The sequence below is a fragment of the Megalobrama amblycephala genome, linkage group LG17, assembly GCF_018812025.1.
Source record: "Megalobrama amblycephala isolate DHTTF-2021 linkage group LG17, ASM1881202v1, whole genome shotgun sequence".
Taxonomy (NCBI): Eukaryota; Metazoa; Chordata; class Actinopteri; order Cypriniformes; family Xenocyprididae; genus Megalobrama; species Megalobrama amblycephala.
The window spans coordinates 28,979,303-29,003,953 of record NC_063060.1 but is presented as its reverse complement, the minus strand read 5'-3'; the positions used below and the strand labels follow the sequence as shown (position 1 = coordinate 29,003,953).

The 24,651-nt window shown below is 36.8% G+C and overlaps 2 protein-coding genes across 5 annotated transcripts; both read right to left on the bottom strand.

Moving 5' to 3' along the window:
• Positions 1–30: 30 nt before the first annotated feature.
• On the bottom strand, positions 31–11,089 carry si:ch211-153l6.6. Of its 4 annotated transcripts, none has more exons than XM_048164628.1 (4): positions 10,952–11,089; positions 1,531–3,559; positions 1,342–1,430; positions 31–1,127 (listed from the first exon to the last, which is right to left on the bottom strand). In XM_048164628.1, exons 1-4 carry the CDS (start codon positions 10,955–10,957, stop codon positions 1,032–1,034), a joined length of 2,220 nt encoding a protein of 739 aa, XP_048020585.1. In that variant the 5' UTR covers positions 10,958–11,089; the 3' UTR covers positions 31–1,031. The 4 variants fall into 4 exon arrangements, with proteins under 4 accessions (XP_048020585.1, XP_048020586.1, XP_048020584.1 ...); XM_048164629.1 differs by lacking the exon at positions 10,952–11,089 and adding an exon at positions 8,427–8,477; XM_048164627.1 differs by lacking the exon at positions 10,952–11,089 and adding an exon at positions 5,548–5,857 and having other exon boundaries at positions 31–1,154.
• Positions 11,090–11,297: 208 nt separating this feature from the next.
• Positions 11,298–24,383, bottom strand: palmda (palmdelphin a). The gene is made up of 9 exons (XM_048164756.1): positions 24,193–24,383; positions 19,834–19,885; positions 19,009–19,089; positions 18,795–18,913; positions 17,876–17,990; positions 17,699–17,723; positions 17,483–17,599; positions 15,718–16,611; positions 11,298–12,387 (listed from the first exon to the last, which is right to left on the bottom strand). The coding sequence occupies exons 2-9, from the start codon at positions 19,876–19,878 to the stop codon at positions 12,347–12,349; spliced, it is 1,437 nt and encodes a 478-aa protein (XP_048020713.1). The 5' UTR covers positions 19,879–19,885; positions 24,193–24,383; the 3' UTR covers positions 11,298–12,346.
• Between the last annotated feature and the right edge of the window lie 268 nt (positions 24,384–24,651).

Genomic DNA, 24,651 nt, shown 5'->3' with positions numbered 1-24,651 from the left:
CTAGAATTATTTATAAAGCAGAACAAATCATTATCAATTATCATTTCATTTTATTGCAAGGTTTGAACAGAACAGTATTTTGCATTGAAAACATCCTGCAAGGAAGAAACATATCTATTAAGATGCCATTTCAAACATGAATATTATGAAGTGAAATTCACACATTTTTAAAATTATCATTTTCACACAAGAATAAATGTTCACATTATACGCAGGCAATCGAAGCATAAAATATTTAAAAGGCTCACAATGTAATTATGGTACAGAAGCCAGCTACTTATCTGTAACAACTCTGGAAGCTACATCCATTATATACTCTATAATAGACATTCCAAGAAGTGGCCTTCTCTTGTCTTAAATTGCACTTTTGATCGGATTGAATCAATGATAAATCGTCGCCTTGGAATTATAAGGTTCTATCTGCATTCTGAACAGTTTTAAGATATTATGCGTCAAAATTCCATAGACCTCAGTAGATAGAATCCTTTTTGTTTTCTAAAAAAAAGTCCCAAAATGTACACAACTTACAAAAGAAACATCACATAAATAAAATAAGAATATGTGAATAACTCAGATGTCAGAACCTTATAATTCCAAGGTGACGAAATGTATTATTATTTACTTCTGCTCTGTATGGTTAAAGTGACAAAATAACTTATAAACAAGAAACTGATTTGTTAATATAAGACTCAAAATTAGTATCTTTTTTAAACAATGTACTGTATGTTATGTGAAATCAGAATAATATATTTCTCAGTGTTTGGCATTATTTTTGTACATAGTGCAATTTAGGAATGCATTACTTTATAAATTTGTCATCTGCAATAATATAAAAGTGTTCCCAAGATAATGAAAATACTATTTGCATCCAAAAAAACTGAAAAGGGAATGACATCAGTTATGAATATATTTACTCACCTATTAAGTTTAAGGTTTGTACTAATGAATGTTTTACTCTGAATCTATTTCTACATGCTTATACTGTAAATGAAACTTGATTTGTGCTTCGGTGCTTCATTTAGGCAAATCATTCAGTCTTGTTGCTGATGATTGGCAAAGATACCTGCCTCCCACCTCTGGGCCAGGGCACTTTTTCGTCTGACTCGAGGGTAAGGAGCCTCAGGGAACTAAAGGAGAAAGCTTCACCTGTAAAACTGCATGCAGTTTCCAGTTTCAAGGTGAAATGGGCACAGATCAATGAGATGTCAAAATGTGAAACATGAAAAACAGATGCTTTGCAATGGAAATCAGAACAGTTATATATGATACATGGGATGACCAACAGAAAAATATGAAGTTTAAAATCTGCAACTTGAATCAGCATGCCTAAATTTAATGTACCTTCTGGTCGCAGGACAAAGCGGAGCGATCCATTTTGCGTGTCTTCGATGGAGATGAGGGGGATGACTTAGATTTTGCTGGTACCTCTCCTGTAAAGTGTCCAAATAAAAGAAAGGACATTTGCTGAACTGCGTCTTTATGTAATAACATCAATGAAGTAAATACTCTACTGGTTGCTAAATGTGCTACCTGGTCTCTCATAATTGAAATTCTGCAGTTGGCTGGGGGACACGAGGACTGTGTCATATCTCTCCTTTACATATAGTTGTGCTCTCTGCCTCCTAAGCTCCTCTTCTCTTTGCCTCACCAACTTTATCTCCTGATCCACCAGAGACTGCGTGCTGTGAGAGCGCAGTTTGAAGAAGGGATTGTTCTGAAACGTGCTCTCTTGTGTCTCTTGACATGCAGTGCTCAGGCAGAATTCCGAGGCACTTCGAATAATGAGATTCGATGTCTCCAGGATGATCACGTTGTTCATGTCTGATGACCATTCTTGAAAACTGCTCGTCCCTGGAGAGAGCAGCCCACCTTTCCCTTGATTCCGTGGACTCGTGGGGTATGAATCCGGCTCGAGTATAATGACATTATTGGCGGTCATTTCATGGTATGTGGGACTTTTTCCAGAAGAAGCAGTGATAGACAAAGTTGGAGTTCTTGTACTAGGGGACCTCTGAGACCTGCATCTGTCCTCCGGTGTGTCAAACATCCGTCCTTTCTCCCCAGGCTCTGATCTGCTGTGGTGAAGAGCACTAGGCCTGGGTTGAACTGGTGTAGCATCACCAGCAGACATCTTTGCCATTGCCCTCTCTCGTCTGAAATTCTCCTCTCGTTCAAGAGCTTCACGGATCTCCCGCTCCACTGGAGTCTCCGGCTCATCGTAAGGGGACCTGTAGCTTGTGTCGTCCAGGCCAGAGTCCTCCGAACAGGGGCTGAATTGAGTGTACTGGTAATCCCCCAGACCGAGACTTTCTATGTCAGGGTCTCTTCTGGGGCGATCAATGTTGCGGACAGGCGTATACATGAAGCTGTGCCCACCTTGGCAAGATCCCTGCTTCATCACTGGCCGGTGCACCAGACCCTTGGTTTGCTCTTCTATCTTCTGCCATTGCTTGCGAGTCATCCTAAAATCCAGATGCTCTGTGCTGACGTTCTCGCTCTTTATTTCCTGAACCACGCAGAAGTCCTGTGGCAACTTCTTGTCGAGCTCTGAAGTTGAACAAGACAGGCGCTGTAGGTTGTGCTTTGAGGTTTTCCCAAGCTCATCTTCGTCCTCTGCGATCTTTGTTAAGCTGCAGTAATGGACAGAGGAGTCCAAAGAAATATCTTGTAGCTCACATTCAGTGGGACACTCTGGTTGTTCTAGAATCTCAGTTTCAATAATGTTCAAAGCCAGGGCTTCATCTTCAGGTTCAGCATTGCTATCAATCACTTCAATGTCTTCTTGCCTTGATTGGTCTTCCGGGTTTACCTCTGCTTCATCCATACCCAGGAGATCACCGTTCTCTTCAATCTCTTCTTTGTCAACAGCTGGTGGAACTGTAGATCTCCACGGCTCCTCAGCATCACTGTCTGATGAAATGATAGCCATTTCCACAAGCAGACAGTCACTCAGGTCATCTCGATCCATATCCGGACAAGTTTCGGTCTGGATTTCAGAAATCTCTAGCTCATTCATTTGCTGCTCCAGCACAGATTCTTCTTCTGCCTCCACCCTCTCCTCAGGTTCATTGTGTTCTTCTTCCTGGGCCTCATCAGAATTGATGATTTCCATTTCCTCTTCTGGTTGGTCGTTCAGGTTAGGGTCTTCATGAGACTCAGAGGTCAAAGATTCTGTACCATTTGGCTGTTCTTCTTCGTTGACCTTGACCATAATGCTTTCTTGAGATTCTTTGCTCCCATCAGATTCACCTGAGCTATCACTTTCATTGGTTATGCCTTTGTTGCCTTGCCCATCGAGGTCTTCATGGGGGTTGCTCTTTCTGGTATCCAGGCACTCTGAGAAATATGTGACAAAACATTCATTTACCTCCTCAGTGTCCTCTGTACACCCAGGATCCATTTTACAGTCTGTTAGATCAGCCATTTCTGAAAGCTGGCTGGTCTCCATGGTGACTGTTTCAGAGAGGTATTGCTGCTCTTTTTGTTGCTGATTTACAGAGGTGCTTGTGTCTTCATTTAGTTCACTTCCATATAACCTTCGCACACCAGCTGTAGCTCTCTGTGAAAGTTACATTGAAAAAGATCTGTTTAGAATTAAAGGAACCAAGCTTAGGAAGACTCAAAACACCAAACATGACAAAACGCTAAAAAATGTTTTCTCTTAGTCTTGCTCCTTGAAAAATCTTGGAAAATTAACATAGACAACCTTGATCTAGAAGAACCAGCCTTGTGCTGTTTTCAGCAGAACTGCACAGTATCGCTTTAGTTTCATCAAGCTATTCTAGCATTCATGCTGTGAGATATAAGTGGGTGGACCTTTTTGATAACAAATAAAGCATGAGAAGTGGTTTCTAAGAAAGCATGCAATCTCAATGTGGGCTGAGGCACAAAATATGTAACTTCTAGAAAACAAAAAATTCTGCTTCAATTTTACTCCTAATTTAAAGTAGATCATTTGAAATAAAAACTCTAAACAGCTTCTAAGCTTAAATAAAAAGAAGGGTAACACTTCTGAGAAAGTACAGCTCTATCTACTCTAAGCTCTATCTACTCAATAAAATTGTGGCAACAGATTACAAGCAATATTATTAATTAAATTCAACATATAAGAATTGAGTTAGAATTAATCAACTTAATTCCTTAAAAGTTAACCATTTAAAATGTGTAAAATTAGCAAACACCATTAAAAAAATCACAAACTGACATAAAAAGCTGCCCAACTAAACGAAACACTGATCACCACAATGATTACCAAACATTTTCAATAAAATCAACATCTAAACCTCTGTTACTTCATGTGTTTCTCTTTCCTTCAGTGATTCTGCTTGTTATCATCAGTGTCTGGCAATATAAAATAAAGAGTTCTTAATTAATCTTTGATGTCTGTCTGTTATTCAGATATTTTTGTTCAAATTTTACTTAAATTTTACTCATTTTAAATGGTTGACATTTAAGGAATTAATTTGATTAATTCTAACTCAATTCTATTTGTTGAATTTAATTAATAATATTGCTTGTAATCTGTTGCCAAAATTTTATGAACCCTTCTAACAGTGTACACTACATTCTTGAAAGTACTATCAATCGAAAAGCTAATTGGATGTACTCAGAACTAGCTACAATAATTCCTTTTCCCTTATTTATCACTTAATAGTTTATCATTTCTCTCTTTGTACTTCTTCAGTGCTCACACTCATAAAACAAAAACTCAGAGCTTATGTGCATGATAATAATGCAGTATGTGGGTGATCATAAAGTCTGTTTTGTGTTTTTTCCCCAGAAAAGTAGTGGTTGCCTGGCAACATGCTCTATCTGAGGAGGCTGTCTTGTTTATTATACAGTAAGATCCATGTAGAGTCAGAGACAACCTTATCAAAATGACATGCAGTATGTTTATTAGAGCTATCAGCCTGAGTTTAACCAGTAAGAGAGACAGAGAAACAAATCTATTGCTCATATCGAGCGGATAGGATGTACTTTTATGCATGCCTGCTGGTGCTGTGACCACCATTAACCCCAGATCAACCCTTTCTGTTTTGGAAAATACATTTCCGATGTCTGAACATCACATCCACATTGCCAGAGGTGGAATTCTGCAGATAGCAAAATGATGTCATCAGCTATAATCCAATAAGTGTGACTGTTGCATTAAAGGGTTAGATCACCCCAAAATTAAGATGTGTTGGGGATTAACAGCCTCAGTCACCTTTTACTTTCGTTGCATTTTGTTTCTGTTCAATGAAAGTGAATGGGGACTGATGTCATTCTGCCTAAAATCTCATTTTGTTTTACACACAACACTATGGGTTTGCTTTTTGGGATGAAGGTTATTTATCCCTTTAAGTCAAACATACCGATCAGTCATGGAGATTTCGGATATAGACAATGCAGAATCATAACTCTTTTTAAATAGGCACTCTGCCAAGCACGACAGTACAAATGCAGCACACATAATTCCTGCATCATTCGTGCCTTGCGCATGCAGATGTTCGCCAAAGCAGATACAGATGCAACAGATGCACAAAGCTTCAGTATTTTGATACCTACCAGCAGCTTTAAAAAGAGGAGCCAAACGGATATCATCTCCAATCTACCGCAATACGCACATGCCTGAATAATTTGCACAGATAACGCGAGTAACCAAATGGCGACGCGTCGCGAGTAATTCATATGGTTGAATTCGAAGAAGGAAAATCAAGCTCGCGACAAATTCCTGTTCAGACCTATCGATCCGTCAGCAATTGTCAAATGTGAAATAGAGCACATAAAGATATTGACAGAAACGACAGCAACTGAATGCCTGAGCCCCGCCAGCACTGGTTGCACTGATAGGGAGCCGCACTGTCCCTCTAGGCGCCCACACTTTCTCAACCAACTATTGAACGCTTGGCTTTGCCCACGCGATTTTTGAACATGCAATCCATAATATTCTGACCAAGGTCACTCTTGGACTCTTCTTATATATATATATATATAAAATTTTTAATCTTTTTTTAATTCTCCAAAATAATGTAGCAACAACATGAAGACAATAGGCTATATTTTAAATATTTGTTTAATGGCATCTTTTACAGTAAAGCACTAAAGGTTAGTAGAGTATAACTGATACTGATGTCTCTAATAAATTGATTTTTTTCTCTCTCAATTTTAGCCATTAATTACGGAAGAGGATTAGGGCCAAGCAATAATAAAAAAATAAAACCATCTCGAGATTAAAGTTGTTAAATTTCGAGAAAAAAGTCGAAATAAAATGTTGAGAATAAACTCATTAAATTACGATAAAAAAAACTCCTTAAATTTCAAGAAAAAAGTCGAGATAAAATGTTGAGAATAAACTCGTTAAATTATGAGAATAAAGTCAGGAAATTACGAGAAAAAAAGTCGTTAAATTATGAGAACAAATTCGTAATTTAACGACTTTTTTTCTCATAATTTAATGACTTTATTCTCAACATTTTATCTCGACTTTTTTCTCGAAATTTAACGACATTTTTCTCATAATTTAACGAATTTGTTCTCGTAATTTAACGACTTTTTTCTCGTAATTTAATGACTTTATTCTCAACATTTTATCTCGACTTTTTTCTCGAAATTTAACGAGTTTTTTCTCGTAATTTAATGAGTTTATTCTCAACATTTTATCTCGACTTTTTTCTCGAAATTGAACGAGTTTTTTTTCTCATAATTTAACGAGTTTATTCTCAACATTTCATTTCGACTTTTTCTCGAAATTTAACGAGATTTTTTCTCGAAATTTAACAACTTTAATCTCGAGATGGTTTTATTTTTTTTTATTATTGCTTAGCCCTAATCCTCTTCCGTAATTTAATTCTAGCCATTCCACATTACATAATTGAAAGCTATGAATTTTAATTTTTAATTAGCTTTTAAAAAAGATAAACTTTTAATTTAAGTGAACTTAAACAATCTTCACATAAACTCAATGTAATTAATGTCACATTTATATCAGGGCTCAATGCTAAGTGTTTTTTCTACTGGTCCAGTCAGGACGGTTCCGATTTTTACCTGCCCTGCTAAAATGCACAAAAAAATTATTGTTTTCGTTGTTTTTGATATTTCTGTAAATATACAGAAATTGAATAATCAAACACTTCACTGTTTTCACTGCATACATTATAAAATTACAGATTAGTCCTTATTAAAGTTACAAAAGTTGTTCAGTCGAGAGCAGTGAATGATTTTCTCTGTCTTTTGTTCTTTGAGTAACAGTAATGACACAGAGGAGTTAAAGGGATAGTTCACACAAAAATGAAAATTATCCCATGATTTACTCACCCTCAAACCAGGTCTATATGACTATCTTCTTTAAGGCAAACACAATCAGAGATATATTTAAAAATATCCTTAGTCCTCCACGGTTTATAATGGCAGAGAATGGGGGTTGCGTTTTGAATCAAAAATAATGCATCCATTCATAAAAAAAAGTAATCCATACAACTCCAGTGGGTTAATAAAGGCCTTCTGAAACGAAGCAATGCATTTTTGTTAGAAAAATATCCATTTTTAAAACATCATAAATTCAAATAACTAGCTTCCGGCAGAAGACCGCACACAGAATGCGCAAGTCGATTTGCGGCGGAAGTGTATCCTTTGACCTGACGCACAACGTAATGACGAACACGGAGGCGCAAAGGAGAGAGCAAAACAAATCACCGGTCACAGATTATTTTAAGTCTAAAAGGATAATTTTTAAAGAAAAACTTTGCAGGATTTCAATATAAGAGAAGAGGATCTTAAAGGTGCCCTAGATTATGTTTTTAAAAGATGTAATATAAGTCTAAGGTGTCCTCTGAATGTGTCTGTGAAGTTTCAGATCAAAATACCCCATAGATTTTTTTTTATTAATTTTTTTTAACTGCCTATTTTGGGGCATCATTATAAACGCGCCGATTTTATGCTGCGGCCCCTTTAAATCCCGTGGTCCACGCCCACAGAGCTCGCGCTTGCCTTGAACAGTGCCATAACAAAGTTTACACAGCTAATATAACCCTCAAAATGGATCTTTACAAAGTGTTCGTCATGCATGCGGCATGCATGCGTTGGATTATGTGAGTATTGTATACTGTTATATTGTTTACTTCTGATTTTGAATGAGTTTGATAGTGCTACGTGGCTAACGGCTAATACTACTCTGTTGGAGAGATTTATAAAGAATGAAGTTGTGTTTATGCATTATACAGACTGCAAGTGATTAAAAATGAAAATAGCGACAGCTCTCTTGTCTCCGTGAATACAGTAATAACCGATGGTAACTTTAACCACATTTAACAGTACATTAGCAACATGCTAACAAAACATTTAGAAAGACAGTTTACAAATATCACTAAAAATATCATGTTATCATGGATCATGTCAGTTATTATTGCTCCATCTGCCATTTTTCACTATTGTTCTTGCTTGCTTACCTAGTCTGATGATTTGGTTGTGCACAGATCCAGACGTTAATACTGGCTGCCCTTGTCTAATCCCTTTTATAATGTTGGAAACATGGGCTGGCATATGCAAATATTGGGGGCGTACATATTAATGATCCCGACTGTTACGTAACAGTCGGTGTTATGTTGAGATTCGCCTGTTCTTCGGAGGTCTTTTAAACAAATGAGATTTATATAAAAGGGAGGAAACAATGGAGTTTGAGACTCACTGTATGTCATTTCCATGTACTGAACTCTTGTTATTTAACATTGCCAAGATAAATTCAATTTTTCATTCGAGGGCACCTTTAAATTTGTTGCACAGCACATTTGTTTGAACTCACAAGAGGCATCTAAGCTTACAATCCTCCTACATTCTGCATCATACATCGCGTCAGAGGGTTACTCATTTGGCACAAGTCAACTTGCGCATTCTGTGTACGGTCGTCTGCCAGAAGCTAGTTATTTGAATTTAAAAAGTTTTAAATATGGATATTTTTCTTACAAAAACGCATTGCTTCACTTCAGAAGGCCTTTATTAACCCACTGGAGTTGTATGGATTACTTTTTTTTATGGATGGATGCATTATTTTTTACTTCAAAACGCAGCCCCCCATTCACAACCATTATAAACCTTGGAATACTAAGGATATTTTTAAATATATCTCTGATTGTGTTTGTCTGAAAGAAGATAGTTATATACACCTATAGGATGGCTTGAGGGTTAGTAAATCATGGGATAATTTTCATTTTTGAGTGAACTATCCCTTTAACAGCAGGTTTATTATAGGCTGCTGTCACTTTAAGACCTGACACAAGACGTGATCTGACACACATTTTCTCACAACTCTTTACCTTCATTAACCATTTTAAAAAACTAATTTAAGACTGTGCTTATACGAGGATACTGGACAAAACATGATTTTGTGTGTTTTTGTCCGTTCAAGAAAAAAGAACTCAATGCAGGCGCATTCTGTTTGCGTGTTTTGGGTGTTTGTTCACAGAGAGCTGCTTTAGAGGCAGTGCATCAGAACAGATTAGGGATAGTTCACTCAAAAATGAATATTCTGTCATCATTTACTCACCCTCAAGTTGTTCCAAACCTGTATGAATTTTTTTTTCTCCTGCTAAACACAAAAGAAAATATTTTGATGAATAGTATGGGGGGAAAATACTATGGAAGTCAATGGGGCCCATCAACTGTTTGGTTACCCATATTCAGCAGAACAAAGAAATTCATACAGGTTTGGAACAACTTGAGGGTGAGTAAATGATGACAGAATTTTCATTTTGGTGGAACTATCACTTTAATTGTATTGAAGAATGCAAAAATTCCTTATTTCAGTGCTCTATTGGTGTAAGGGAAAGTATATAATTGTGTTAAGTATTTTTATATTACATTGGGGCAAAGGGAACTTTTGCACTATGGAAGACGAAAAACCTATGTACTTTCTACTTTACATTGATTTGGATTGGTTAATATCGGCATTTAGCCTCACATATATGCAGTTTGGGAAACCTAATGAGCGATCAGTTCATGTGGGCCTACATATATATATTTATTTGATGAGTAGCTGTGTAATAATGTACCCCAGCTGGTCATTATCACTAATTAAAAATTTTATGAGCGGTACAAGACAGAGCTTGATCACACTGCACAGGTTCATTTTGTGATGATAACCAGCTGAATGTATTTATCTATGAATCTATCTATCTATGGACAAAACTCATCCTCTCATCCTCCACTTAGACTCTAAGCCAAACCAATCCTCATGTATCAACATGTTTTTTCCAGGAATAACCCAGAATTTATTATTACTCACCTGCCACATCTGTTCTATTGTGATGCAGACTCTATTCATTGTTTAATTCCACACTCTAACTTCATATCCAAATGTTTGCATATGTCTTTTTGTAAAACAACAATTCCAATGACTTGATCATGAAATTAGAAAGCATGTTTACGACACCAATTTTGTGTGATCTGGTTGCAAATTGACAAATGCAAAGATCCGATGCATTTTGTAGATATTTTGTGTCAGGGAATGAGGCAAAGCGTCTTTTTCCCCCCAATATAAGCGGTTCAATTCTGCTTGCAGAGCATCAGAGTAAAAATAACGACAATAAGTTTGGTGGAGCATATTCTGTCTGTTTGGTGCCTGTGTTACTGGCTCAGTCTCTGCATGTTTTTCCCCCCCCATCCTCTGTTTTTGTAGCTACCATCCCACACACTTGACGGAAAAGCAGCATGAGTACACTCCAACAAATTGCAAATGTAACACCAAGAAAGGCATCTTCTCTCTCTCCTCTGTCTTTTCTCCTTAAGACCTTCCCACTACAATTCACAAATTCGGCAAAAAAGTGCACATCTGAGCTCTTTTTAAACTCTGAAGATGCATAAAAATGTGTCTCACCAGACACAGGTGCACAATGACTCTACCCATCCAGACAGATGTGTCACACTACAGTAATGTGTATTCCATATCAATACAAAAGTTTGGAATGTGAATACTTACTGTCATGGAGCTTTGAGGTCGGCTGGTTTAACAGTGAAGGTCTCGTTTCTTCCTCTGAGTGCATGTGTGTGTGTGTGTTAATGTGTGTGAATGTGTGTGACAGAAGCCACAGCTCTGATTGAATGCGTGGGAATCGACCAATGGCAGCACAGTAACTCCACTGACAGACATGACAAGCTCAAGCTTAAATAAACACAGACACATATAGGGAAAGGAGAATATATGTAAAAAAAAAAAATAAAATTTGCACACAATCCTCACTGCTCTGGAAAAAAAACACCAGACGTCTGTTATCAGACAGTTTGCTGCGAGTCGCCAGTGAACAGAATCAAATACAGAGGCTCAGTGTATTAAAGGATCAGCTTTAATCTGATTTAGTATTTTATTATTTATTTGTACCATCACTTTTGCAAACTACAGAGTGACCACAAAAAAAAAAAAAAAAATTGTCAGATATTTCATGAAAGGGACAGTTCATTCAAAATATGTCATTTCTGTCATCATTTATTATTGTTACAAAAACCCTGTATGTCTCTGTGAAACTCAAAAGCAGATATTTAGCAGATTGTCCAAGCTGCTCTTTTCCATATAATAAGAATGAATAGAGACTACAACTATCCCTAGTTCCCATTCACTTTCACTGTATGACAAAGGGTTTCAAAAATATCAGAAATGTCAAATATAATTAACATTGAAAAATATCTAATAAAAAGATCAGCTTAGAATATCAGAAGAGAGAAAGTCACAAGTTTTGAAAAAAAGTTGACAAATTACTATGCCTTTAATGTTTGTTAGTTGTTTTAATAAAGGCAACACTTATTATTTTATCTAAATATAAAGAAAAAAAGCAATGAGCCCTCATTTATAATGAATAAGGGCTCACTAAGATGACCTTGACGTGGACATCTGAATAAAAAAAAGCCCACAAAAACACATGACAGAAAGGCTCATTCATTAGCACAGATAAACCGATAATAAAGGTGTCCCGAACAGCTGTCAGCCACAAACACACATTGTAAGGTTTGACTGTCACTCGGGTTTAGCTCTACAACAAGAGCACATCTGAAAGGAAGCTTCAGACTGTGACATATGACAGCAATTTCTTCCTTTTTGGAGGTTTAGTCTCTTAGCTTACTGTCTCATATATATCCTTTTATTGGCACGTCATTTCAAATCAGTCAGTGTCATATACAGCAGATATGTAGCACCATTATGAATAAAAGAAATTGACAGAGTCATACAATGTTAAGCTGTATAGAATATTTTTTCTTGAAAAGTGTTAATGTCGCATCCTCCTTTCACATTCAGAAGACTCCGCCGAGATGTTGACTTATGTTTCTTGCCTCGCTGGCCACTTTGGACAATCTCAGAGTTCCACAAAATGCGTGTTGGGCACTATGCGGTTTGACCCAGTTTCTCCATCTGTATCTGTAATGCTGTAGGGAGCATGAGAGAAAAGACATTGATTTAGCTGCTCAATTCTATCCTCCCAACCAAACAGAAGTTAATGGACAGCTGATGCACACCCTCTCGGGCACCAGTACCTCTCAGCAGTGTTCCACCTCCTCACTGACTAATCTTTTGTGTGTGCAAAGGCAGTTTAAGTAAAAGGGTAATCTTAATAACTCAAGCTATAAAGACATTTGTCCACATGAAACAAGCTATCCCCATTTATATAATCCCCAAGATTGATTATATAAGAGTGTTTCAAGCACACCACCCAGCCTTCTTAAAAGCCTCTTAAGGTTGGAATACATGGGCTGCAAATTATCTGCCCACCACTGGAGCGCTCACACTGTGATGTTTCTGAAGAAGATTGACAGGGCTGGATTGCTTATTCTACAATGAGATGACAGAGAGGGTGTCATGTGTGGGAGTGTCCACTATTTTTTTTTTTTTTTAGATAAAGCATACTGTTATATACGACATAATTCATATTGAATCTATAGCAGCAAAATATTGCCATAGTGGTTTTTAAGTTAGTGTGGCATCAAAAGTTGTGAGTCACTTATCTTTTCATGCAACATTTGTGTGGGTGGGGATGTCGTAATCAGCTTGTTTTTCAGCATTAAAGGAATAGATCACTCAAAAATGAATATTCTGTCATTTACTCATGACTTTCAATATGTGTGTGCGGTTACAGTTGTGGTGGAACACAAAAGGAGGACTTTTCAAAAAACCTTCATGCAGTTCTTACAATATAATAATGGTTATTAGTGACAGCTGCTGCCAGGAAAAAAAAAAACCTATGTATTAATTGCAAAGTTGCTATTGTTAACTAAGGGGGCATTTACACAACACCATTTTCAACAGAAAACGAATGTTTTGGCTGTTCATTTACACGACAATAGCATTTTGGGGGGCCTGAAAATGCAAACTTTTGAAAATGGGTTTCAAAGTTTTTGAAAATAATACCATTATCGTCTCTGTGTAAACTACAAAAACACGAATTTGTGAAAACGGTGACGTAGTGTTTCTTTACCAAGTGACATCACCAACTACTGGCCTGGCATGCATAATACAGCGTGTACGTCCTGATTTTTCCGAGTTATAAGCATTCCTGGGTCAACATATTTTGATGATACTGGAACAACATTCCAGTCTGAAAATTGAGTCCTAACCATTTCCCTAAACCTAACCCTATACCCATAAGTTATCCCTTTAATATCAGATGGAAATAATAGGTGAATAACACTGATGTAGAAGCACCAAACCCTGATTATAAGCCTAAACTTGACAAACTGTAAACTTGTCCCTCAAATCTGACTGGTTGAATGGAATGTTGTTCCAGGATCAACAAAGATGTTGATCCAGGAACATATTGTAATTGGCAAAATCAGGTTTGTCGTTTTCACAGATCCATTTGAACAGGGATCGTTTTGATAACATTGTTGTCTGTACACTAAAAATGCAAAGGAAAAACGTTTCTGTTTTTAGTTAAATCTGTTTTACGTTTACAATGTTGTCGTGTAAACGTGCCCTAAAACTATTAAAATCGTTATTGTTAATTAAAGTTGAAATAAAATAAAATATAAATATTAGATAAAAAAACGTAAATACTAAATGTTACCTTGCTGGCAACAAACAAACAAAATGAGTCTTGTCGAGTACTAAAATGAGTAAAAGTGAAATAAAAATAAATTAAAGCTTTTATATATATATATATATATATATATATATATATATATATATATATATATATATATATATATATAAAAAAAACTTAAGACAGCATAACAGAATTACTAAAATTAGAATGAAAACTGAATATATATATATATTAAAAAAATGAGCATTAATTAGCAATTAATTAGCATTTTTGGGTGAACTATCCCTTTAAACATGAATTATTAGGACATTAAAAAGACAAAAAAACAACACGCATTCAATCAGTTTTATTACAAAGATTCATCTCTCACTCTTTTCATACAACGCTCTCATACACACAATGTCAAAGCAAAAGAAAAGATGCATGACAGAAAAGAAACAATCCATGACAGCAAACATGACTGTTCATATGTCATAGCAGATGGCATGCTGCCATGCTTATTATTGCAAGTGGCAAAAGCACAGTGAGGAAATTATATGCAAAATGTGAAAAAAAGAAATATAGCATAGAAAGTTTGGCAGTTGAAAAAGGAGAGATTGCATATGTCATGTATTCATTTGAAAGAGATTTCTGCCCTTTCACCACTAGAGGGAGGTAAAGCTCGAAATCAGGGGTCTTCAACCTTTTTTCAATGAGCCCTTGGTGGATAGAGACACATTTTGTATAAAATTTAATTTAAAAAATCCATGTTAAGCTTGACCATTAATAACATGTAGAAAGGCCCGTATGAATGCATTTACATACTTATGTTTAAATTGAAAATTCATTAAAAATAATCTGTATTTATTTTCAGAATCACATATTAAGTGTATTAAGTGAAATTAAAATGTAATTTGGAAGGTACAATGACATACACTATACCATACACTTTGGAAATGCATTTACTCTATCAAAAGTGATAGTAAAGACTGTTTTTCTTACAAAAATGTCCATTTCAAATAAATGCTGTTCCTCAGAACTTTCTATTCATCAGAGAATGCATCCCAGTTTCCAAACTGTTTTCACCACTGATAATACGAAATGTTTCTTGAGCAGCAAATCAGCATATCAGAATGATTTCTGAAGGATCATGTGACAATGAAGACTGGAGTAATGATGCTGAAAATTCAGCTTTGCCATCATAGAAATAAATTACATTTTAAAATTTATTCAGATAGAAAAACAGTTATTTTAAATTCGAAATATATTTCACAATATTACTGATTTTACTGTATTTTTGGTCAAATAAATGCAGCCTTGGTGAGCATAAAGACGTCCGTAAAAACATTAAAAACTCATACTTAACCAAAACTTTTAAACTGTAGTGTATTTAGAAGATCTCAGATTTGTTTTTAGTTAACTTAGATTTTTTTGCAAAAAAAAAAAAACATTTCAGATATGATAATTGTTGGACCCCTGCAGTTGAAGACCCCTGCTCATATGACAATGTGTTTCTACAAACATTGTCAGACAACATAAGCAAATGTCAACATGAAGGACAGAAAGCAGTTTAAGACACTGGAAAACTGAAAACCACAGCAGTGTCCAGCATGCAGAGTGAGGGAAGCCAGTCTGGTGAGAAGCTGCATCATAGAAGAGCTGATAGAGTGTTAGTGAAACTACATCAGGGCACAGCAAGGCTTGTGTCTCCCCTTGACTTTTTTAATCTTTCGGGTACCTGTAGTTGACGGGTCCTCCGCGCCGTCTCTTTTTCCCTTCCGTCCGGCAGAGTAGGAAAAGGCGTTGTTGACATTGGAGCTCTGATGAGGGTGGATGTTCCTGCTTGCATCATCTTCACCATCTCCAATGATCACCAGCTCTGCCCGAACTGAGCCCTCATAGCTCTGGCTGTTGTCTTCAGCATTCTGGTAGCCCATGAAGATCATGGTGACGGGCTCATCCGATGGCATGGCGTTCAGGATGCTGACTTTGGAGTCCTCGGAGTAGGCCGAGCACGGGCTGTGGTTTCTGATGTCACAATCCAAATGCCGCGTTCCCAGGTTGTTCTCTCTTCGATTGTAATACTGTCCACGCACGTGTCTTTCCCCTCTATGTAACTCACGGCTGTAGCTGTTCCCATTGCCGTTGTGATAGTATTCCTCTGGTCTGTCATTATAATCAGGCATTGGAAGGAGTGGAATTCTCTGACCCGCAGCCTCCGGATAGTGAACGCCATCATTGTACACAAGCTCGGGCCATGCAGATAAGTCGATGCTGTAGGGATCTTGGTATCCGTTGGATTTGTTGCTCTCTCTGTTGTTGGGGTTTGATTGTAGTTCATGGGAGATGTTGTAGGGATATGAAGGGTCCATTTGAACCTGATTGGACCTCTTCTTTTTCTCAGAGGCCTGTCTTAGCAGCTCCTCAACCTCCACGGGACTGAGTTCATCCACTCCGTTCGCACCAGGCTGGTGGCCATCCGTGCGTAAGGCGTAGACGGACTTCCGGCCATCGTCGTAGACTTTAATGCCTCTCTGTTGGAGCTCTTGGGGAGAAATGGCGGAGGTGGACAGCACTTGGCTTTCACCTGTGCGCAAGTCCTTCTGAACGTTAATTTCCATAGCAAACAAAGCTGTAAGAGACAAATGGAATGTGTTATATATTAGAATTTTTAAGATTGCTTTAAGATGTTTAAATATTTACTGTTATCGTTGCATATTAAACTAGGATACCATAAAGTAAAACATTTGTGTGTCCATATCCATGAAAGTGTAGAGACTGTGGCTGTAGCGCTATCAAAACGTTGCTCTTTTTGAGTATCACAACATAAAAACATTAGCTCTACCAATGGTGTGATTTTGGAGGCGGGACTCTGTTTCACCAACCAATGACACCTGGGTTGCATTTTTCAAAAGCATCGTAAGCCTAAGTAGATCGTAGAACCATTGGCACCAATAGTCATATGATCAACATTTTTTGCCATGTTTGTTTGAAGCGAAACATAATCAAAAAAATGTTTCTCTCCATTTGTTGGCACAGAAATGACACACTTTTAAAGCATGAATTCCCAAACTTTTTTGTCAGCAGAACTGCTTTGACCCAATATATTAACTTGAAGTACACCCTGAGATTTTAAGTGAATATTTCAATAATTTAAAAATTATATTTGCATGTTTTGCAGCTTTCTGCTTTTGGTTAATGGTCACATGACAAGCAGGTAAACAAATAAAATTTTTGATCTTGCTTTCATTTTGATTGTTTTTATTTAAAACTTTTTAACTTTTATTAACTTTTTTTAAACTTATGATTTAATTATTTAGCTTTAAGTAATTAATTAATTAATTAATTAATAAACTCACAAATCCCCTGCTATTCCCCAGGGATTCGTGAAAAAAAAAAAAAAAAAAAGGGAAACCATTTTTTTTTTTTTTTTGCTGATTTGTTTTGCTGTTCTGCATTATAGAAATATATTGAAGATGGTTTGAAGTCTTCTTTCATTTTACCAGGTTTGGCTTGGTCATTTTTTTCTTTAGTTTCCAGGTCTTGTTTCTTCCTCTGGTTTAATAGAGGTGTGCTGGGCTTTGGCATATTTGGAATTGTTGAGTGAATATAGATTGGGTCTGGGGGAAAAAAAAAAGTTACAATATTCATAAATAATCTGCAATTAGTTTTATGGTCCATAGAACGTTGTGATTGTGATGTAGTTTTACAGTATTTACCTGAAATGAAATCTGCATTCACTGCCTGTGAAGACATAAACAGAATCATCTTCTACAATAAAGTGTATAAAGCCTACTTAAAAAAATAATAATGTTATTTATATATATATTTTAGTTTATTAAAGCAAAGGCACAGTTTCTATTCATTTTAAATGAACCATAACAAAAGCACTGTACCTTAATAATGTCCTCTGGAGATTTTTCAATGGCTTTTAGCCTCTTTAGAATCAGCCCCTCATTTGTTGAGATGTTCATTTCCTCTCTCTCCAACGCTTCAATTTCTTTCTCTATCCTACAGAGAATTTGTTACAGTAATAGTTTAAATAAGAGTCCTCTCGAGTTCTCGTAACACACACACACACACACACACACACACACACACACACACACACACACACACTGGCCTCCGTTACCGGGTCAAGTCATACAAGAGTCAAAACACCTGTCACTCTGTACTTTTTGTTGCATAGACATGCTAGACCCAATAGTTTAAAGACACAAAGAGTTGTTAAGAGGGTATGAAAGCATTTTAAACAAATATTAAGTAACAGACTTTAGAATTTACTTTCTCATTCGACTGAGGTTCAGTCAGAATCACCATCAGTCTGAATCATTTAACACACTTGCAAAGAATGACACAGACAGCAATATTTGTACCAGAGTGTGACCTGCATGCAGCAGCTTTTCAAGGACATGGAAAAAGCTTTTTTTAACATCCTTCTCTGACTTCATTGCCATACTACAATGCAATGCGATTACAAAGCATTGCACACCTCTTGCCTCATGCTTCACTCTAAAAAGATTTCATTAGGGCACCACAGGGCAAATGACATTAGCTGAGAAACATCAGGCCAACCCCTGAAGCTAAATACAAAAGACCTTTCAGTTCAGATTGTTTGAACTGTATTCAGAAGATGCCACTATGCCATGATAATCTCAAAGTAACTGGCATGCTTTATGAAAAAAATCTCAAAAGCCTTGAGATCTTTGGATCAAAAGCCACTCTCTTGTGGAAAATATGGTTTAGATAATACTACAGTAATTAAACCACTGAAATGAAAAATACGATAAGACACAGTACAATAATTTGTCTTACTGATGTATATTACTCTTGAGGTGTTTCGTTTGTTGTGCATCTTCAAGAGCTTTTTGGGTTTCCTGTGCATTACTGCTGTTCATCCCATCCATGAGCCACAGATCTCTCATGGACCTTTTCTGTAAAAGACACATAGAGATACTTCAAATTTCAGTCCCTTACAATTCAAACTATAAAATTCAGTAAAACGCTGATGAAAACATCAAGAAGGTACCTTAACATGTTGAAGCTTCAGTTTCTCTCTGTCGATCTCAAGCCGTTTGTGGGCAATTTCCTCTTGGATTTTTTTCTTATTCTGTGGACAAATGGACACGAAATAGAGACACGAACTATACAGTAGCACAACTCTGTGATAGGAAAGCGGTTGTCACTATACAGTTGTAAACTATTAAAAATTGTTTTCGTTAATTAAAATAAAGCTGAAATAAAATATTAATTTGACTAAAAAAATCTTAAAATCAATGAAAATTAGAAATGTCAAAGATCAGTCCACTTTAAAATGAAAATTACCCCATGATTTACTCACCCGCCTTCCGTATTCAACTTCAAAGCGTAACTGACATCGCATCAGTTAGGCTTGTTTTGTAAGTTGAATACGGAAGGCGTAGGATGTAGCGCAAGCGCTTTGAACTGCGAGAGTTTTACACTTTCTTCGTAAATTGAATACAGTCTGGCGAAAGCTAGTTATTTTATTTTATAACGTGTTAAATATGGATATTTTTCTTACACAAACGCATTGCTTCGCTTCAGAAGGCCTTTATTAACCCCCCGGAGCCATGTGGAGTACATGTTTATGATGGATGGATGCACTTTTTTGAGCTTCAAACAGGTGGTTTCCGTGCACTGCCATTATAAATCTTAGGAGCATCAGGGTGATTATTAATATAACTCTGATTGTATTCATCTGAAAGAAGAAAGTCATATACACCTAGGATGGCTTGAGGGTGAGTAAATCATGGGGTAATTGCAGCATTTTACCAATCACAATCAAGTATTTCAGAGAGCTTTGAAATAAGTAGACAAACCCATGTGAAGTTACCGTAATAGCTTGAAGCCGCTCCTTTAAGAGTTCTGCTTCCTCCATCCTGCCTCTGGAAGAAAAGAAAAAAAACAAAAAAACAAACAAACATTAACCTTTATATGACACTATAAAATCATCATTCATATTAGTGGGGCCTCAAAGGGTGTTGGCCGATATGTAGGTCAAACTCCATACAGTGACACTGATATTTTGATACATAAGTTAATGTCCATTCATCACCACTTGCTTCCTGCTTTCTAAAGATCACTGTGCTTCCATGAATAGCAGCTGTGGTAAAACAGTCTCTGCAATGCACCATAAATAATCTGCCTGACAGGATTTGGTTGCCCGTGTCTGAGTGGGTGACCCCTTGTAGATATTGTCGGTTTTAATAGACATCCAAGTAAGGCCTTAGGCTAGAACTTGCCCCTTGAAGTAGCTTCATGCTTCATTCAGTTAAAGATCTCTTACAACTGGCCAGATGTGACCTGCTGTGATTGCCACATCCGTGCAATGCAAGAGTATGAAACAATATTGCAAAGATAAGCAAAAGATAGCATTTCCTACAGAATTCTGATATATTAGCAAGTGTAATTTTTATTAGGTTCATAGTTATGCTGACTTTTTGACCTCATAAATCTATAATGGTTGTCCTGCATGTTTGAAATCGCATGCAGCCACAAAGACAACGCAACTGAAAGACATGCTGTCTGCTTTATTTTGCAGTACTTTTAACTAGGGCAAGCAGTGGAAAAGTACATAAAAACATCACTTACTATATAGAATTAATTTCAATTCACATTCTGATACCCTGTCAGTCATATCTTTGCTAAATATACGTCAGTTGCAAGTTTTTGAGCAACAAGTATTTGAACATTTAAAATGTAACACTATCATGTTATAGTGACAGCAGGGCCTGTGTCTGTGGGTCCCCAGGCTTCTCTTTCTTTTCCCAGGAAATGTGAGACTGACTCCAGACTTCCTGTCTCTGTCCATGTTTCATACATAGACAGTATCCAGTGCTGACTCGACACAACCCTGCTCATCTGCTTTAGTTATAAGGCCTCTCACTGCCCTGGACTCAACTTGCACAGTTCAATGTTACAATGTTAATTTCAGTAACATGTTCTAAAAGCTTCTATGATCACAAGAGAAACCGCATTATGAAAATGCAATCAGTATTAACACACAAAAACATTCCTCAATATATACACTACCATTCAAACGTTTGGGGACAGTATGATTTATTAAAGGGATAGTTCAACCAAAAATAAAAATTCTGTCATCATTTACTCATCCTCAAGTTCTTCCTAACTTGTATGAATTTCTTTGTTCTGCTGAAGGAAGATATTTGGAAGAATGTCAGTAACCAAACAGTTCTCACCCCCCATTAACTACCATAGTAGGAAAAATAAATACTATGTTAGTCAATGGGGGGTGAGATCTGTTTGGTTACTGACATCCTTCCAAATATCTTCTTTTGTGTTCAGCAGAACAAAGAAATTCATACAGGTTTGGAACTACTTGAGAGTGAGTAAATGATGACAGAATTTCTATTTTTGGGTGAACTATCCCTTTAATGTTTTAAAAGAGGTCTCTTATGCTCAAAAAGTCTGTATTTAGTTGATCAAAATACAGTAAAAACAGTATTGTGAAATATTACAATTTAGAATAACTGCTTTCTTCAGTCTTCAGTGTCACATGATACTTTAGAAATCATTATAATATGGGGATTTCATGCTCAATAATCATTTATCAACGTTGAAAACCTGCTGCTTACATTTTTGTGAACTTTCTATTCAGTATTCTGAATAGAAAGTTCAAAAGTTCAAAAAGGTCAATGTAAAAGTCTTTGCTGTCACTTTTGATCAACTTAATGCTTAATTCTTGCTGAATAAAAATATTAGTTTCTTCAATTCCTATCTATCTATCTATCTATCTATTAGGGGTGTAACGATACGCTCAGGTCACGATACGGTACGTATCTCGATACAAAGTTCACGATACGATACGTATCACGATATTTTGAACAAAATGAAACTGAAATTCAAACAAGATTTATTAAAAAAAACATGAACAAATTTCAATAATTTTCCTTGTTGTACATACAAGATCACATTTCAATAAAATAAATAAATATAAAATTTTAATAAAAACCTTCTGTATTCAAATTAACAGTTGAATAGGGCTGTCTGTCACTGAAAAAAAATGTTAAATTTAACATGAACTTAGAATTATGAATAGGGGCCGTTCACATATCGCGTCTAAAAACGCGTGGAAGGCGCGGCCGCACTGCTTCTCCTTCTTTCCAAAGCGCTTGCGCTCCTGTGGCGTCGGTCGTTGCTATGCAACCATGAACTGAGCTCTCCAAGAGGATCAGGATGTTTCTGCAAAGGATAAATTATAGCCCTTGCATTAGTTTTACTACGAGATATATTGATGGAGATAAGATATAAAAACCACCATGTACAGCTATGATCAGCTGTTCGGTTGAGCTTTTGATGTTTTGTTACGGAAAGGCCATAGCTGATCGGTTGATTCTTGTCACACGACCTGCGGTGCGCTTGCGGCATTCTGAGAAGTTGAGAATTGCATGCGCGTCGCGACCGCGTTGATCCCATTATGAGCGCGCCTGCCGCCCGGCTACATTTGAAAATAATAACTGACTTGCACGCGGAAAAGACGCAATATGTGAACGGCCTCTAACTTAAAGCAAAGCATCGCAAGCGTCTTTTGCTTTTCTGTGAGCACAGCTGTTGCTGTGCACTGCGGTGAAAGAAAGCCACGACTTTCTCACGCGACCATGCAAGAGACTGACATGAGAAAGGTTTAAACCTGCTTGCAAGATTCAATGTGTGCCCGAAACACTTACTGAACTGAGAGCTGATTGAGACACACCATCTACGATAAATCGTTACACCCCTAATACGTATAGTAATTTAAAAATGTGGTAGCATTGGATCTGGACAGGAAGGATAACTCTGGGAGTTGGAAGGGGTGTGTCGCGATTCTGCCTTCTCACATCGCGATACAGGTTCGTGGACCTGCGTATCGCGATTTCGGTTTCATATCGCATATCGTTACAGCCCTACTATCTATCTATCTATCTATCTATCTATCTATCTATCTATCTATCTATCTATCTATCTATCTATCTATCTATCTATCTATCTATCTATCTATCTATCTATCTATCTATCTATCTATCTATCTATCTACCTACCTACCTATCCGTATTGAACCCCTTATGCTTCAGAATTCCAATAGACTCTGCAGGCACAATCTAAAAATAGCAAGGCCACCCAGGGGTACATTGCCTATAATGAGCCTGAGATGGTGGCACACCAATGCACTAGGTCTCTGTTCTCCTAGCCACAAAAACCCACCAGCTGTTCTGAAATGGATCAAAGTGATAAAACAATTGTGAAGCTGATATATCCTAAAGAAAGGACACAGGCAATGAATTAGACTATTAACAAACACCCTCATTCATATCTGTATGTCTTTAAATTGACCCTTAAGTGTGGTCAGGGTTTAAAACCCAAAAGATAACCATATACATTTGCAGTTGCTTATTTATGAAAACTATGCATTAAGAGTGGCAATAAAAGTATATATAAACAGTTACAGCTGACAGCTTTATGGCATATAGACACATTTCCGCACAGATCCAAAACAAACTGAACAAGTTGATTGGCAGATACAATCACATGAATATGATGACTATGCTTTGCAGGCCTTTCCTGCACATGGTCAGTTTCCCTGTCAGTTTTAGCAAGAGGAAGTTTCTCTCTAATCTCCTCTAATCTGATCACCAGCCAGTTAAGATGTAAATCTCCTGTGGCATCTGCTCCCATAACAATATCCTGACTGGACAAACATCCAGGAACCATAAAGTTATTGTATATTGATAATTATTGTATATTAATATGAATAATAAAGACAAAGAACATCTTAAACATTATAAAACTACTTAAAAAACATTTTTTGTTTAGTTGTTTCGTTGTTATGAGCATACAAGTGTGTTCATATGTGTAAACAATATAGAAAACAAAAATTAGTTTCCATATGTCACCGAATATTTTAATTACTAACTCTTTTTATGACTTGTGAGGGTTTAAACTTTCACCTTATATTAACTTTTTTCCAAACAAAATGTCACCCAATTTACAGGATGCGTGGAAGTGGCGGCAGAATTCTGCCGCCTTAATGACATTTGAGAGGATACGAGACCCTCGATTCCTTTACAAATTAATGAATTAATTCTACACAACTTTAAACAAATCCTTGGCATATTATGGCATCAGTTAATTGACTTTCACATTGTGTTGTATGTGAATCCCCTAAGAGAAGTAAAATAGCAGATAACACACTTACCGGGCCACGAAGACGAACGGATATCCAGAAGGGTTTTCTGAGTTCACACGAAGTCGTCACGCAGAGCTCATTTAATGGCTACAGCTCTCGCAGGTGCTGTAGGAATGATTGACAGTCCTCCCCTCAGCCAATGAAATTCCAGTGAGCTTGTTCAGTTGTTCAGTCTCATCAGCTTCATCAGTGAACGTTTGAAGTGAATGACGACAGCCCACACCCATGTGGGCTTGTGTCAATTTATGCTTCTGTGTTTGATATTTGGAACAAAACTTTGGACACTGCATTTTCTTGGAGGAACAGTATAATAAAATGCTGGAAAATTTGAGTATTTTTCACTTAAAGTCACCATGAAATCAAAATTTACAGTTGTTATTTTTATGGCATAATGCAGTGTTTATTATAAATGATTTGTCCGTGCACGTCATTATTTTTTGGTAAATTCATGTCAAAATAACTCATAAT